The sequence below is a fragment of the Coenobita brevimanus genome, chromosome 96, assembly GCF_032717465.1.
Source record: "Coenobita brevimanus isolate Jiangsu-jjx chromosome 96, ASM3271746v2, whole genome shotgun sequence".
Classification (NCBI taxonomy): Eukaryota; Metazoa; Arthropoda; class Malacostraca; order Decapoda; family Coenobitidae; genus Coenobita; species Coenobita brevimanus.
In genome coordinates, this window is record NC_137049.1 from 22,771,571 (window position 1) to 22,784,397 (window position 12,827).

A 12,827-nucleotide genomic window follows, 5' to 3' on the forward strand; every position below is an offset into this window, starting at 1 on the left:
GTGCATATCTAACCCATCAAATACTCAGTTTACTATTTATTTATGATGTATCTATGATAATGCCAAAAAAGTCAGGGCTCAGTGACAGTTCACATACCTCCGCAGCCATTGTTTTCTTTTATACTTGAAATTTTCCTTGTTTTCTCTATGTGCATTTTTTCATTTTTTTTCCCTCACCAATTTGCAAATATGCTGGGCAAACAAATGTTTATTTTGCAGAAGTTAGGGGCTTTACTTCTATGACATTAAGCTAATATACTTTAATGGCATAGAGTAACAGAATCTCAGCCCCATGTCAGAAAAGAATGGGTTTATACAGCAACACTAAATACTGACTTCCCTACAAGAATTTGCTATGCAGACTTTGAAACACATTATAAATAAAGTTTACTTTACAAAACCGAGCATGTGTTTGAGAATCAAGGCTGAAAATTATACAGCTTTTGTAACACTGCAAACATTCCAACCAAACTACTACTCTGCACAATTTTTTACAAAAGATATATTAGTTACTGCATTATGCAGCAAATATGGTAGCACTGCCATCCCATCACCTTGTTAATACTGAATCTAAAGAAGACACCATTAGTTTTAACTTTCACATTCTCTATTCTCTACTGGGAAAAAATACGCCACAACCTGTTAATATGGAAACGACTGTGAATAGCAGAAATCTGTGTTTATGTTTATGTTAGTGTAAACCCATAGTCACAACATCTGAAGGAACAGCTAAAGGATCAGGCAAGATTTCACAATCAAAGGGACGCAAAGCATACAGGCCGAGCATGGGAAATAACACGGGAATACACAGATTACTTGCAAGGGAGAGGGAACACCTGATGGGGGAGTACTGAGGGGAGGGAGCAAGGGAGGGAAACATCTCGTAAGGGAGAGCAAGGAGGTTGATGTGGGGAAAGGGAGACTGACTGAGGAATTCCAGCCCACTTACAGGGTCCTTGTCCAAGTTACATATCTTGGTTTGCATGAGATAGTCGAGCAGCCAGTCCACGGGCTTATCGTTATAGAACATAATGAAAAACTGCACCAGGTAGGGGAGCTCCACACACTTGAACATTTTCCCTGTGGATAGCCAGATGGGATTTATGAGGTAGTGAAGCCAGGGTATGGGTCACGGACAAGGTCATCAGAGGGAACATGGGAAATGTGTGGTGTGTAGAATTCAGGTGAGGAGATACTTGGTCAATACTGTTCAGATTCTCTCAGCATAAACAAGTTTTTTTTTTTTTTTCTTGTGATGTTTCTAACATTTCTGACACTAAAATATTACCTTGCTGAATAACATATAAACTCTCATAAAAAAATAACAATCTGTTTATCATTTATAAAAGAAAAATAGCATTTCTGCATAAAAATTAGAAAAAGCTTTCTGAGCTAAAACCTCTTTTAGGTGAGTCTTCTTTACTTACACCCCACCATGCTGGCCTCAGCAATTCAAAGGCTCAGATGTGTTTCTTAGCCTTTATTCAGCCAACATAGAGGGCTGTATGGGCCCTTACGTTAACTCTGTGAGCATTCAGGTGTGGACATGCTCCCAGATTTTTATGATAAAGTCTGAAGCATGTGATGATGACAGAATACAGCTGACCTTTCTTTTCCATTGTTGACAATATTCTGTGGTGTGGGAGGCAAGCTGATCACACCTAACAAATATGGATGTCCTGCAATGGCTGTCAAAAGTCAGAAGCTTGCTTATATCTAAAAAAAAAAATCAATATTAATCCATCCATCCATCCATCATCCAACGAGAAAGACTCACATCCTGATCCTAGAGGAGGCTCTAGTGAGACCCTGTAGACCCTATACATACAAAATAATACAATTCACTGATTAAAAAAAAAAAAATGGTACCTGAAAGGCAGAAGACTGACTTACCAAACACTGCAATAAGAAAAAGAAGTATGTGAGCTACAATGAAGAAAAAAATATAAAAACACTGTACTACTGGATGATTCACCTGGATGATGCATACCTGTACCTGAAAACAACGGTGATCTTTTAGGATTAAAAATTTTGTACTTTACTCTGGTCATTAGCCCCTTCAAATTAATATATATATATTTTTTTTCCTTGCTACTTCCAGATGATATTATTTAATCTGGGAGGGCCTGCTTGAACATATATGTTCCATAAGGCCTTCATTAACTCTTTCCTAAATAAATATAGTCCATAACTCAGTACAGTCACCAGGACGTAGCTTCATTAACCCTCCTGTTACCATTCGTCGCAGGCTGCATCCCACCACGAGTGAGTACTTGAAAGGCGGGTCTCAGCATCCAAGGCCACACACTGAGAGACCCCCCCCCCAACCTGTCACAGCGCTATTCCCACGCACTCGATAGCTCATAAATGATTTATCCTTATGCCCTTATTTAAGCTTTGATAATCGTAATTTTTTTTTCACCATAGTCTTGAATAAATGTACTTGCTTATGGTGTTGCAAAAAAGATCAGCTGAATGTAAATTATGCTTTAATTTTTTATTTTTTGCTTCAGTTTTTTCATTTTTTTCTCATAAATATAATTTTTATGGTAAATGTTACTGAGAAAAAGTTATAGGGAATTTATTTGGCTACATTTTGGTGTATAATGAATTACTGTAGGTCAATTATGGCCAATTTTACAGAACACGAAAGGAAATTATCTTACGTTCAAGCAAGGCTCATAGCACACTGACTGGGGCAGTGGGGCGACGCTGGGTGCGGAGTGGGTCGAGTGCAGCGCAGGGATACACAGGGATGCAAGTAGTGCATTGTTCTCGCCCAGAAACGGTTTCATAACCAAAAAAACAGGGGCCACTTCATTAGATGCAACTGCGTTGAATGGTAACGAGAGGTTGAAATGTGCGCAGACACAGCCTGCGTCAAATTGTAACGAGCGGTTGAAATTTGCACAGCACCCATAAACACAAAAGGGTTAATAAGAAAAACATGCAACTGAGTGACAAGGTTAAAAATTAAAATACTATCCTAATGAGAACCCGACGAGTTCTGTGACTTCTTACTCAGATATTTCTCATTCACCTATGACAACCGACCCTCAGACCCATACACCTTAAATAACCACTGTGGAACTGAATGTTTCTTAGCAATTACCACACTATTAATGAGAGTGGTTTAAAATAAGGAAAAAATAAGTATGCTTCATTCCTAATACTGTAAGATAGAGGGAATATACAAAAACACAAATGCTGAAGCTGACCCAGAAGTATCACATCCATTTAATCCCGTAAAGCCAACTGACAGCTATTATATACTGGTCAATGTTGAATGATTTTATTCAGCTTGGAAGAAAGCTGTGAGTCCCAGGTAACTAACTCAAACTTTTCTTAAGTTAAAAGATCAATTAATTCATAAATTACTGCACTTTAATTCAATACAATATTGTATTCAGTTCTCATTCCTCTTTTAAACTTCAGATGACATACACAACTAACGGAGTTAAAATTACATAAGGTTATGAGAAATGTCTTTAAACAATGAATACAAATAATGGAAATAATGCAGTACTTCCAAAATATCTAAATGTCTTTAATCAATGAATACATATAATGGAAATAATGCAGTACTGGTACTTCCAAAATATCTAAATGTCTTTAATCAATGAATACATATAATGGAAATAATGCAGTACTTCCAAAATATCTGTTGGAATTTATCTTTACCTTTGAAAGTTTCATGATATTTTTTTTAAATTATTGCCAGTACTTCACCAATGAACAAGCTGAGCCATATCATTAGGTGCAACATACAGTTCCCCTTTTAAGTTTTCTAACTTCAGTTTCTAAATCCTCTCCCTCTACTTTAATAAAGGGTAACAGGGTCTGGATAACGATGATGATGAAAATGACAAGGACAATGATGATGACAATGACAATAATGATGATGATGATTTTTATAAGGCTGGGTTGCTTCAATATGAAGTGCGCCATAACGAAAGTCCATGATGTGAGAGGTGTTTCACTTATTCCGAGTTTGTCAGATTAATGGCATTTCTCTTCATTTTGCTTTGTTTCATATAAAGGCTCCAACATGCTTGCATATGTTGGTCTTGGTCACTTAATATCTCTCCATGTTGCTCAATCACTAGCAGTCTCTCTATTCACTATTTTATCACTGAGATCACACTCTATGACCTTGTCTCTGGTCATTTTTGGTCTGCCTCTTGCATGCCTACCCTTAACATTCACATCTCTCACCCTCCACATCCAGCTGTCATCCTCCATCCTCTCCAAATCACTAAATAACTGTATCACTGAAACACTTTATATCATGAATACATTACTGACTAAAGAGGAAAATTATCATCCATGACTGATATACAGTAATGTACTGTACTGCACTGCAGATTTCTTAAGTTCCTCCTATACTTCTTGCAAAACATTTCAGCTTCTAAAGTTTTTAATGCTGCTTTCCCTCTCTAAACAGTCAATGATGAACATAACCCTTTCTGTGTGATGACAGCCTAATTCCAGCTAAAGCCATATACAAGTACATTTTTGCAGCTTAGAGGAGATAATCACATAGAAGGGCTCAAAGGGTCAAAAGTCAACTCAACACTGAATCATTCATCTGTAGCAGTTATAAACCTTCTTCAAACTGATGCAAACACTTACCGATGAAACCCAGCTGGCAGAAGTCGAGGACAAACCAATTCTTTTTCTCTGCTGTCTTCTGGAGCGCAAAGGTCTTCATGGTGGCGATGTAACCTTTCTTTGTCTGAATGTCATCCTCAAGCTGCACATAAAAAGTCCCCTTCGGCTGTGAGTACATCATAAGGAAGGCGAAATCCAAATTTTGCTTTGTACGCCACCTGAGTTTAGGTGGAATAGGATTAGGAAGGGTTACAGCCCAAAACTAACTACAGTACTTTCATTTAGCCATTCATCCATCCATCTATCCATCCATCCATCCATCATTCAGATCTTTACTTCCATTTCTTATCAGTAACACAGGGCCCCAAGCTAGGCTATATGGGCCAGAAATTTTAAGATTAGGTTAACCAGTCACTCTTCCCTGGGTATCATCATCTGAGAAGTTAATACCAACCACCTCTAAGACCTAGCCCCACATCAAAACATCCAGCTGGAGCACCTTCACCAGCTAAACCACCAAATATACCTTTGTTGATTACAGAGTTGTACCCAACATAGTAAATAGCTTCATGAGCTAACAGAGCTCAGATTTCAAAGAATTAAGGCTTGGTTGGAGTGGTTACAGGTCTTAACTGAGCCAAAACTGCCTGATTTCATTTTACACATCTTAACTGAGCTGCTACTGCCTGATTTCATTTAAAGATGAGAGATATTTCTTTCAAGCTCATTTTTACATGATGCCTGTGTGTTCTCTGAGGTAGCTGCCTACCTAGGATTGGCATATACAGTACAGTATCAGCAAAATTCTCAGCATAAAGTTAGGAGATAATTTTTCTATTTCTTTAAAGTTTCCAGTGAGTTTTTGTGGTGATTTAACACAAAACAATATATTACAGTATTTAACATGAAATCCTATACATATGAGGATCTTAAGCATTATTCAGATTCCGTCTTTGGCAAATATAAATCTCTACATATTTCATCTATCACTGCCGCAACAATACAGTACTGCAAGAGACTATTTACAACATCCTAGCCATCTTTCTTCATACCTGACTCTCTCCATGGGATCTCCAAGGGTCTGTCTTAATCCATCCATATCAGGGTAGAATGACTGAGGGGGAGAGATCACTTCCACTAGCCCACTCTCTAAGTGTTCTGGGAACCTGTAAAATAATCATGGAAATCTTTATATACCATCTTTTTTAAAGTTCTTAATTGTATTTGCTATTAAGTCCAAAGTAAACTGCAGAAAAACTGCCTAATGATGTTCTCTTGCTACTTATAAACTGATCTACCACTTTCCAAGCTTACAATACTAATGGTATAAAAAATGTGATATACTGTACTATACTGGAAAACACTCCTGACTCATTATGAGGACTGCTTAAAGCAATTCTTGGGAAGTTGAACTGAGAAGACTGGAATGATATACAGGCATAGACAGGCTTAATGTACTATACTTTACCTATACAGTGCTTCCTTTTAAAAATATATCATATTTTATTAACGCTAACGTGGCCTAAAAGTGCCATTTCTCCATCTTCAATGCTGAATGGTTATAAGAAACTAACACTAGAAGATAATTCTTGATGTGAAGAGTGCTGTGAAAAGAATATTATGCAACAGCATGGCCTTCTGCCACTGAACTATATGAAATAAGCCACAAAAAGACACAACTCTAGGTCAAATTTCTGTGAAAGGACTACAGTACCAAAACAACAGAATGATGACTGTCATGGTAAACAAATTACCAATTCATGGACAACAAGTCCTGCTGCTAAGTACAGTCATACAATATAAAACAGCTATCATAACAAATCAGCAAATGCCTTTCTAAAGTGCTGTACAGTACACTAGGACACTAAAGTTCTGCCAATGGCCAATTATTTTTACTACTGTGTAATAAAACCTATAACAGTTACAGATCTTCAACTGTACTTACTTTCTCTCTATTTGTGATGCCACCTGCCTTACATAATCGATGTCCCACTGTCAACATGAGAGGAAACAGTGTTAAAACAAGATTATGGAGCTCTAAACATTACCCTTTCTAACGAATATATTTTGTTCTTATAATCTTCTTACCACCAACAATTTTATTTAGCTCTGGAGAGAAAGTTCAAAATGAAGGATTAAAGTGTAAGAAATGGTCTTGACTGACCCCTTCACTGTGAAGTACATCCTAGGTCAAATAAAATAATCATGTGGTTGTCAGAATAAAATAAAGCAAATATAATCATACTGAAAGAGCTCATCAACTTTCTGCATATTTCCACATTAAGAAATGAAGAACTAAAAAAAAAAAATGTGAAGCATCTACAGCATTATATATTTCACTTCCTGGTGAAAGAGATGACAAACCAAGTGACAGAAATTATGACCTTTCTTGAATTAAATCAGATTATAATTCTGTGATAAAGAGAGTAAAATTTAAATAATGTACAGTATAATGAAAACTCAAGTACTAATCCATCCAAAAATCTCTAAAATAACAATCTCTATACCGTAATTTAAAAAAAAATTGGGTTGTCGTGGTTTTTACTTACCTCTGCAACAAATACAACTATAATACACTCGTCCATTTCCTCAGGGGTCATGGAGTGAATGAGGTTGCCTAGGGTGGTCATCAGGTACGACTGCACTTGACGTTTCACCGTTGGCACACCCAGCACCATTGTTGCTGCGGAAAAGGATAAGTTAGCAGATATTGGATTTCTGCTTTAACACCTTCACTTCCATGACATCTTTGTCATTATAATCACGCTACCTTATTCCAATCTGCAAAAACACTCTATTTTCTTTAATTAGCATACTAGGAGACAATTCTGTTCTAATCCTCAAGAAGTTCTAACATTCAGAGAGGTTAATGAAGGCTATGGTGCTGGAGATGATGTCTTTGCACAGTGGCACTGACTGTTGTTCATTCATATAAACTACACTTGACTCCCTCTCTATCTCTGAAATGAAGATGATGGACTTCAGGATAAGGGTAACCTCAACATTAAATTACTTCCCAAGTATGATACTATTACAACTTCTACCGCAGACTATATAAAGAGCTTTACAGGTATCAGCTCCTATAACCCATAAAACCAATGAATACTGGGCATTTTTTTGTTCTGATTACTGCCCAGAAATTTAATTTGGTTTAGGAGATGTCTCATACTCAAGGAGTTAATGGATACTTTTTTCTAAATCCATCAATATGAGGGGCCTCTTCTAACTACATTAAAGTCATCATGAGGTTACTAGAATAAAATGAGATATGTACTTGGATTAACTGGGTTAAAACAAAACAAAAATATACTTACAATCAGTGTTATCCATGCACTGATATACTGATACAGTTAACCTGTATCTACATGAAACAAAGAGAATATCATCCAACTAACAACTCTGTCAAAAGGAGAAATACCTGAATGTCTACCACGGGAGAGTTTGAAGGCAGGTGAAGTGGCATCAGGGTGTCGCAGGAGGTGTGGGAGGTAGCTGTAGATGGAGGGCAGGTGCATGTCTGGCGTGGCACGGCTCAGGTTGCTTAGTAGTTCACGTGCTTCCGTTGACAAAGACCCGTAAGATAGTGAGCTATTGTCTATGTCTGCAAAAAAAATTAAACCCGTATGTCAGTAACCCACTGCCTATGTCTGCAAGTACAGTAAGTATTATTACATAAAAACAGGTGCATAATAACTGTACTACAGTCAATGAATAATAATTGTAATACAGTCAGGAATACAAGTTCCTCTAACCGTTCAGTGTCTATGATACATCCATCACTCTCCTCCCAGATTCATTTTATCTGAGTCATATACTGTTTGGTCAGAAAAACAGACCAAACCTCTCTGTTAAAGATGGCTCGCCAAGAGAGGGATATGGGATGCAGAGGTGGTGAAATATTTGGTAAACTTAAGCCACCGGCTGTGCATACTGCAACTAAATACTAATGATGCCTCCAGTTCATAATACTGAGGTTTACTGAATTGCAAGTTTCTGGCCACAGTACCAAATCATTCTGGAAAATAAAAATCATTAATTACACTGAAGAATTACACGAATATGTATCAACAAGACATTACTAAATAGTATGTATATGTATGCATATACTGTAGTTGTTGGCTTGCAAACACCTAAAATGGGTGGATAGCTCATAATTTACAGGTTCTGAAGGGCAACTGATCTACAGGGTTGAGGAACACCACTTTCTATCAGTCATAAGAGCAGTAACTTTCCTCCACCAAGTGATTCACAAATGGGTATAAAGGTCATAGGCTTTTGGAGTGTAGGGTAAAAGATGCATATAGAAACTGTTGGAGTGGCATAAGGAAATTGTGTTGGAATGGCTGAGTTTGTGAGAGCATCATCATGAAAAACCTTAAGAGGGTGCAAACATATAAGAACACAAGACAGGGCATACTACTGCCTTCTCTTCAATGTCCATCACCCGTGTTAAGGGATGTGGTAGATGAATATACTAATGACTCAGTCACTGGTTAATATAAAGCTCTGGATGTTTTGCACTCATTATTTACTGTGCATACAGTACATACAGCTGTTTTTATAATGTAACAGTAATGCAAATCATTCACAGGAAACAACACCCGGCAACAAGACATGTTAAATAACATAAAAAATAATCCATATTAACTCACGATTGTGAAGTGAAGATTACAAGAAAAAAAAAAATCGCAAACACTTGGCCCTGTAAGTTATCATAAATCAATTATACCCTAATTTCCCCAGTCAAAGATGAGGTGGCCTAAATGAATCACAGTGAAGCTCAAATGGCTTAAATAACCCTGACATGATCTCAATGGAACTGAAATTACCCCTCTAGACTTGCAGTTATCATAGTTTCCCTACAAAAGACCATTCACAAGTTTACCACTGGATAATTTTGCTAATAAATTGGTCTAATTAAGCAGGAAAATATTTGGACACAAGTAAATGAAAAATTGACTTGTTTTTATGCCAACGTTTTGTTTAATTTACAGTTAAGTAATTAGTCAGCCCATACTATAGGACAATATTCTTTAGCTCACAGTCACCTTAGGGAATAAAAATAATAAAAAAAAGACTTATGACATCGACATACTGTAATGGAAACACTAATCTTTCACTTCTGGTTACAGAGTTAGCACTATGACTGATTAAAGTGTGTGTGTGTGTGTGTGTGTGTGTAATTCACCGGGTCGGTCAGGATCACTTGATGGTCATGATCGTCAGCTTTTATCCTCCTGGATGGGAGCTGAGAGCTCATATAATCCGATCTATGGGCAAGACTGTGACCTTCACACACACACACACACACACACACACACACACACACACATCCATCCCCTTGCTCAAGGGGGACAGTAACCACCCACTTCGTCAGTGAAACTTTTCGCAACCTGAGCGAGGTTGGAACTCCCGTCTACCAGATGGCAAGCGAGAATGTTACCACTGAGCCCGCGAGCAGTGTAAGAAGACCTTCTCTCTAGCAATGGTTTTGATCTCGGGCCACCGCACACCAGACCCAGTTATCTACCGGTATTGGCTGTTGTGTCTATAGGGTGTTAACTGGGTTCACCTGTACTAGAGTCCCAGGCCGCTCCACCATACTTCATCTTGCATCCTACCTCCACTGTAGGTTATGACAAAAAATGGTTCGGTGAAGGTGTGAACTGGGTACAGGTGCAGTACCATAGAGTGCCCGGCTGCTCTACCTTACTTCATCTCACCAAAAAAATAAGTAGCCTGTGTGGGACTGAACTCGGTATACATGCAGTGGAGTCCCAGGCCTCTCCACTATTATTTAGTCGTGTGTGTGTGTGTGTGTGTGTGTTTTCACATCTATTCCACGGCTCCATAAAAGTTCAGTGCAAGCCTCTGTGTCCATTTGTCATTTACAGAAGCTCTCAGAACGTACATAATATCACCAAACAGCAAATACGAGCACAACTCAAGTGGTACCGGTATCTGGGTTGTGTTCACCTTAGACTTTATTAAATACGGTAATGCACTAATATTAATACAAGCCGGAAGGGCTCATATATCGCTTCAGTATTTCAGAATCCCACAGGTGTAAAAGAACTGTTGCCCATCAATGCATCTCAAGGCTCTAAAGCTCTAGTTTAATGCATGGAATCAGGGAGGAGAGGATGCAAAGAATGAGAAAAATGGGAATGGAGTAAGGGTGGCAATGAATGGGTATGGGATTTTAAGTATTAAGAGAGAGAGAGAGAGAGAGAGAGAGAGAGAGAGTACAACTTCCTCATCTTCACTTACTAGGCTGAAGGAGGGCAGTGAATTTTTGTGAGAGTAATATAACGTCATGCAGCCTCTCCTGGTTGACCATTTCGGCGTGGTGCAATCTCTCCCGCAGCTCTGCAACCCGCGCCACCAACACCTGCTCCCCGCTCAGGTCTGAAAATGCGGGGTATTTGAAAATCATGGAATCTTAACTTTTTTTCTTTTTTTTTTTTCACCCATCGTGCAGTTGATATGCATAAACCAATTAGTGTTTTGACTCATCTCAATAACAATACAACTCCATCCATTCATCCATCCATTAAACCATCTAGTTCTTCTGCCACTCATCCAAACAACAACTCCATCCATCCATCCATTTGTGTAGGGATCCGGAATTAGGTTCAAACATTACCAGTCGTTTTATCTGACAGGAAAACATGTGATAAATAAACCCCATTCGTCCCCTGAATTAAAACCCTTCGTGGTTCACATCCAGTTGGAGCATCTTCACCCACTAGACCACCTGGCATCGACTTGCTATAGTCGTTCTATTTTATGAAGGCAGTTTGGGTGGGACGCTCTGGGACCTCAGTCTGTTAGCTCTGTTGTCACATCATCGCCACACACGTGCTCTCTCTCTCTCTCTCTCTCTTTCTCTCTCTCTCTCTCTCTCATATTTATATTAACTACTACTGATTTTATTTTCTTTATTTTCTCTCTTGTTTTCGACTTTTTTTCAACACCACCCCTGATGTAAAAGTCTATAGGTGCGTTTTTTTTTATAGCTCCCATGGCGGGAGACTGACCGAGTATGACCCGCTCACGCAGGGCTGTCCCTCGTGTCACCACCTGACAACGTCTCAAAAGCAACACTGACAAGTTATATGAGATTTATACTATACTATAGCTTTTTTATTGAATTACATCTATACAGAGTGTTTAAAATTCATTTATAAGTAGTTACTAGCTTAAAATAGGAGAGAGAGAGAGAGAGAGAGAGAGAGAGAGAGAGAGAGAGAGAGAGAGAGAGAGAGAGAGAGAGGTGAACACAAATAATTACACGTGTGTCGGCGGCGATGTGACAACAGAGCTAACAGTGTGAGATCCCAAATCGACCCACCCAAACTGCCTTCATAAAATAGAACGACTGTAGTTATATGGTTACCACCCAAGTATAAATGGTTTCCTGGTTACAGAAGACATCTTGGCTTCTCACTGTTCAGAATCAATTGACGGTAGAACTACATCGAGTGAGTGGATGATGATGTCCCCACCAACTCGTATTTAAAATTGTTAGAAGACAGCTATACTCTTTTTACTATAACTTGGCCTAGATTTCCGTCCTGTTACAGACTAATACACGTGGCTCAATGGTAGAAAAATATACTCCGGCTATCCATCCTATCCATAGCACTTCTTCGTGACTGGCATCATACTCTTGCGTTAATCTACTGTTACAACTGAGTAAGGAGAGACGGAAATTTTAGGAAGAAAGCTAAATGACTGAAGAAAGCTAAGTGACTGAAGAAAGCTGAATGACTGAAGAAAGCTAAGTGACTGAAGAAAGCTGAATGACTGATGAAGAAAGCTAAATGACTGAAGAAAGCTGAATGACTGAAAAGCTGCATGACTGATGAAGAAAGCTAAATGACTGAAGAAAGCTGAATGAATGAAGAAAGCTAAATGAATGAAGAAAGCTAAATGACCGAAGAAAGCTAAATGAATGAAGAAAGCTAAATGAATGAAGAAAGCTAAATGAATGAAGAAAGCTAAATGAATGAAGACAGCTAAATGAATGAAGACAGCTAAATGAATGAAGACAGCTAAATGAATGAAGAAAGCTAAATGAATGAAGAAAGCTAAATGAATGAAGACAGCTAAATGAATGAAGAAAGCTAAATGAATGAAGAAAGCTAAATGAATGAAGACAGCTAAATGAATGAAGACAGCTAAATGAATGAAGACAGCTAAATGAATGAAGA

At 38.2% G+C, this 12,827-nt stretch overlaps 1 protein-coding gene across 1 annotated transcript in view; it reads right to left on the bottom strand.

Moving 5' to 3' along the window:
- Nucleotides 1-12,827, bottom strand: part of Mgat4a (alpha-1,3-mannosyl-glycoprotein 4-beta-N-acetylglucosaminyltransferase a) — a 174,491-nt gene that overhangs the window by 34,755 nt on the left and 126,909 nt on the right. The window contains exons 4-9 of the mRNA XM_080283193.1: nt 10,882-11,019; nt 8,030-8,212; nt 7,161-7,294; nt 6,557-6,603; nt 5,664-5,777; nt 4,633-4,829 (exon numbers count right to left, since the gene is read on the bottom strand). Of these exons, the coding sequence (XP_080139319.1) occupies nt 4,633-4,829; nt 5,664-5,777; nt 6,557-6,603; nt 7,161-7,294; nt 8,030-8,212; nt 10,882-11,019 (813 nt within the window). The remainder of the gene's footprint in view (nt 1-4,632; nt 4,830-5,663; nt 5,778-6,556; nt 6,604-7,160; nt 7,295-8,029; nt 8,213-10,881; nt 11,020-12,827) is intronic.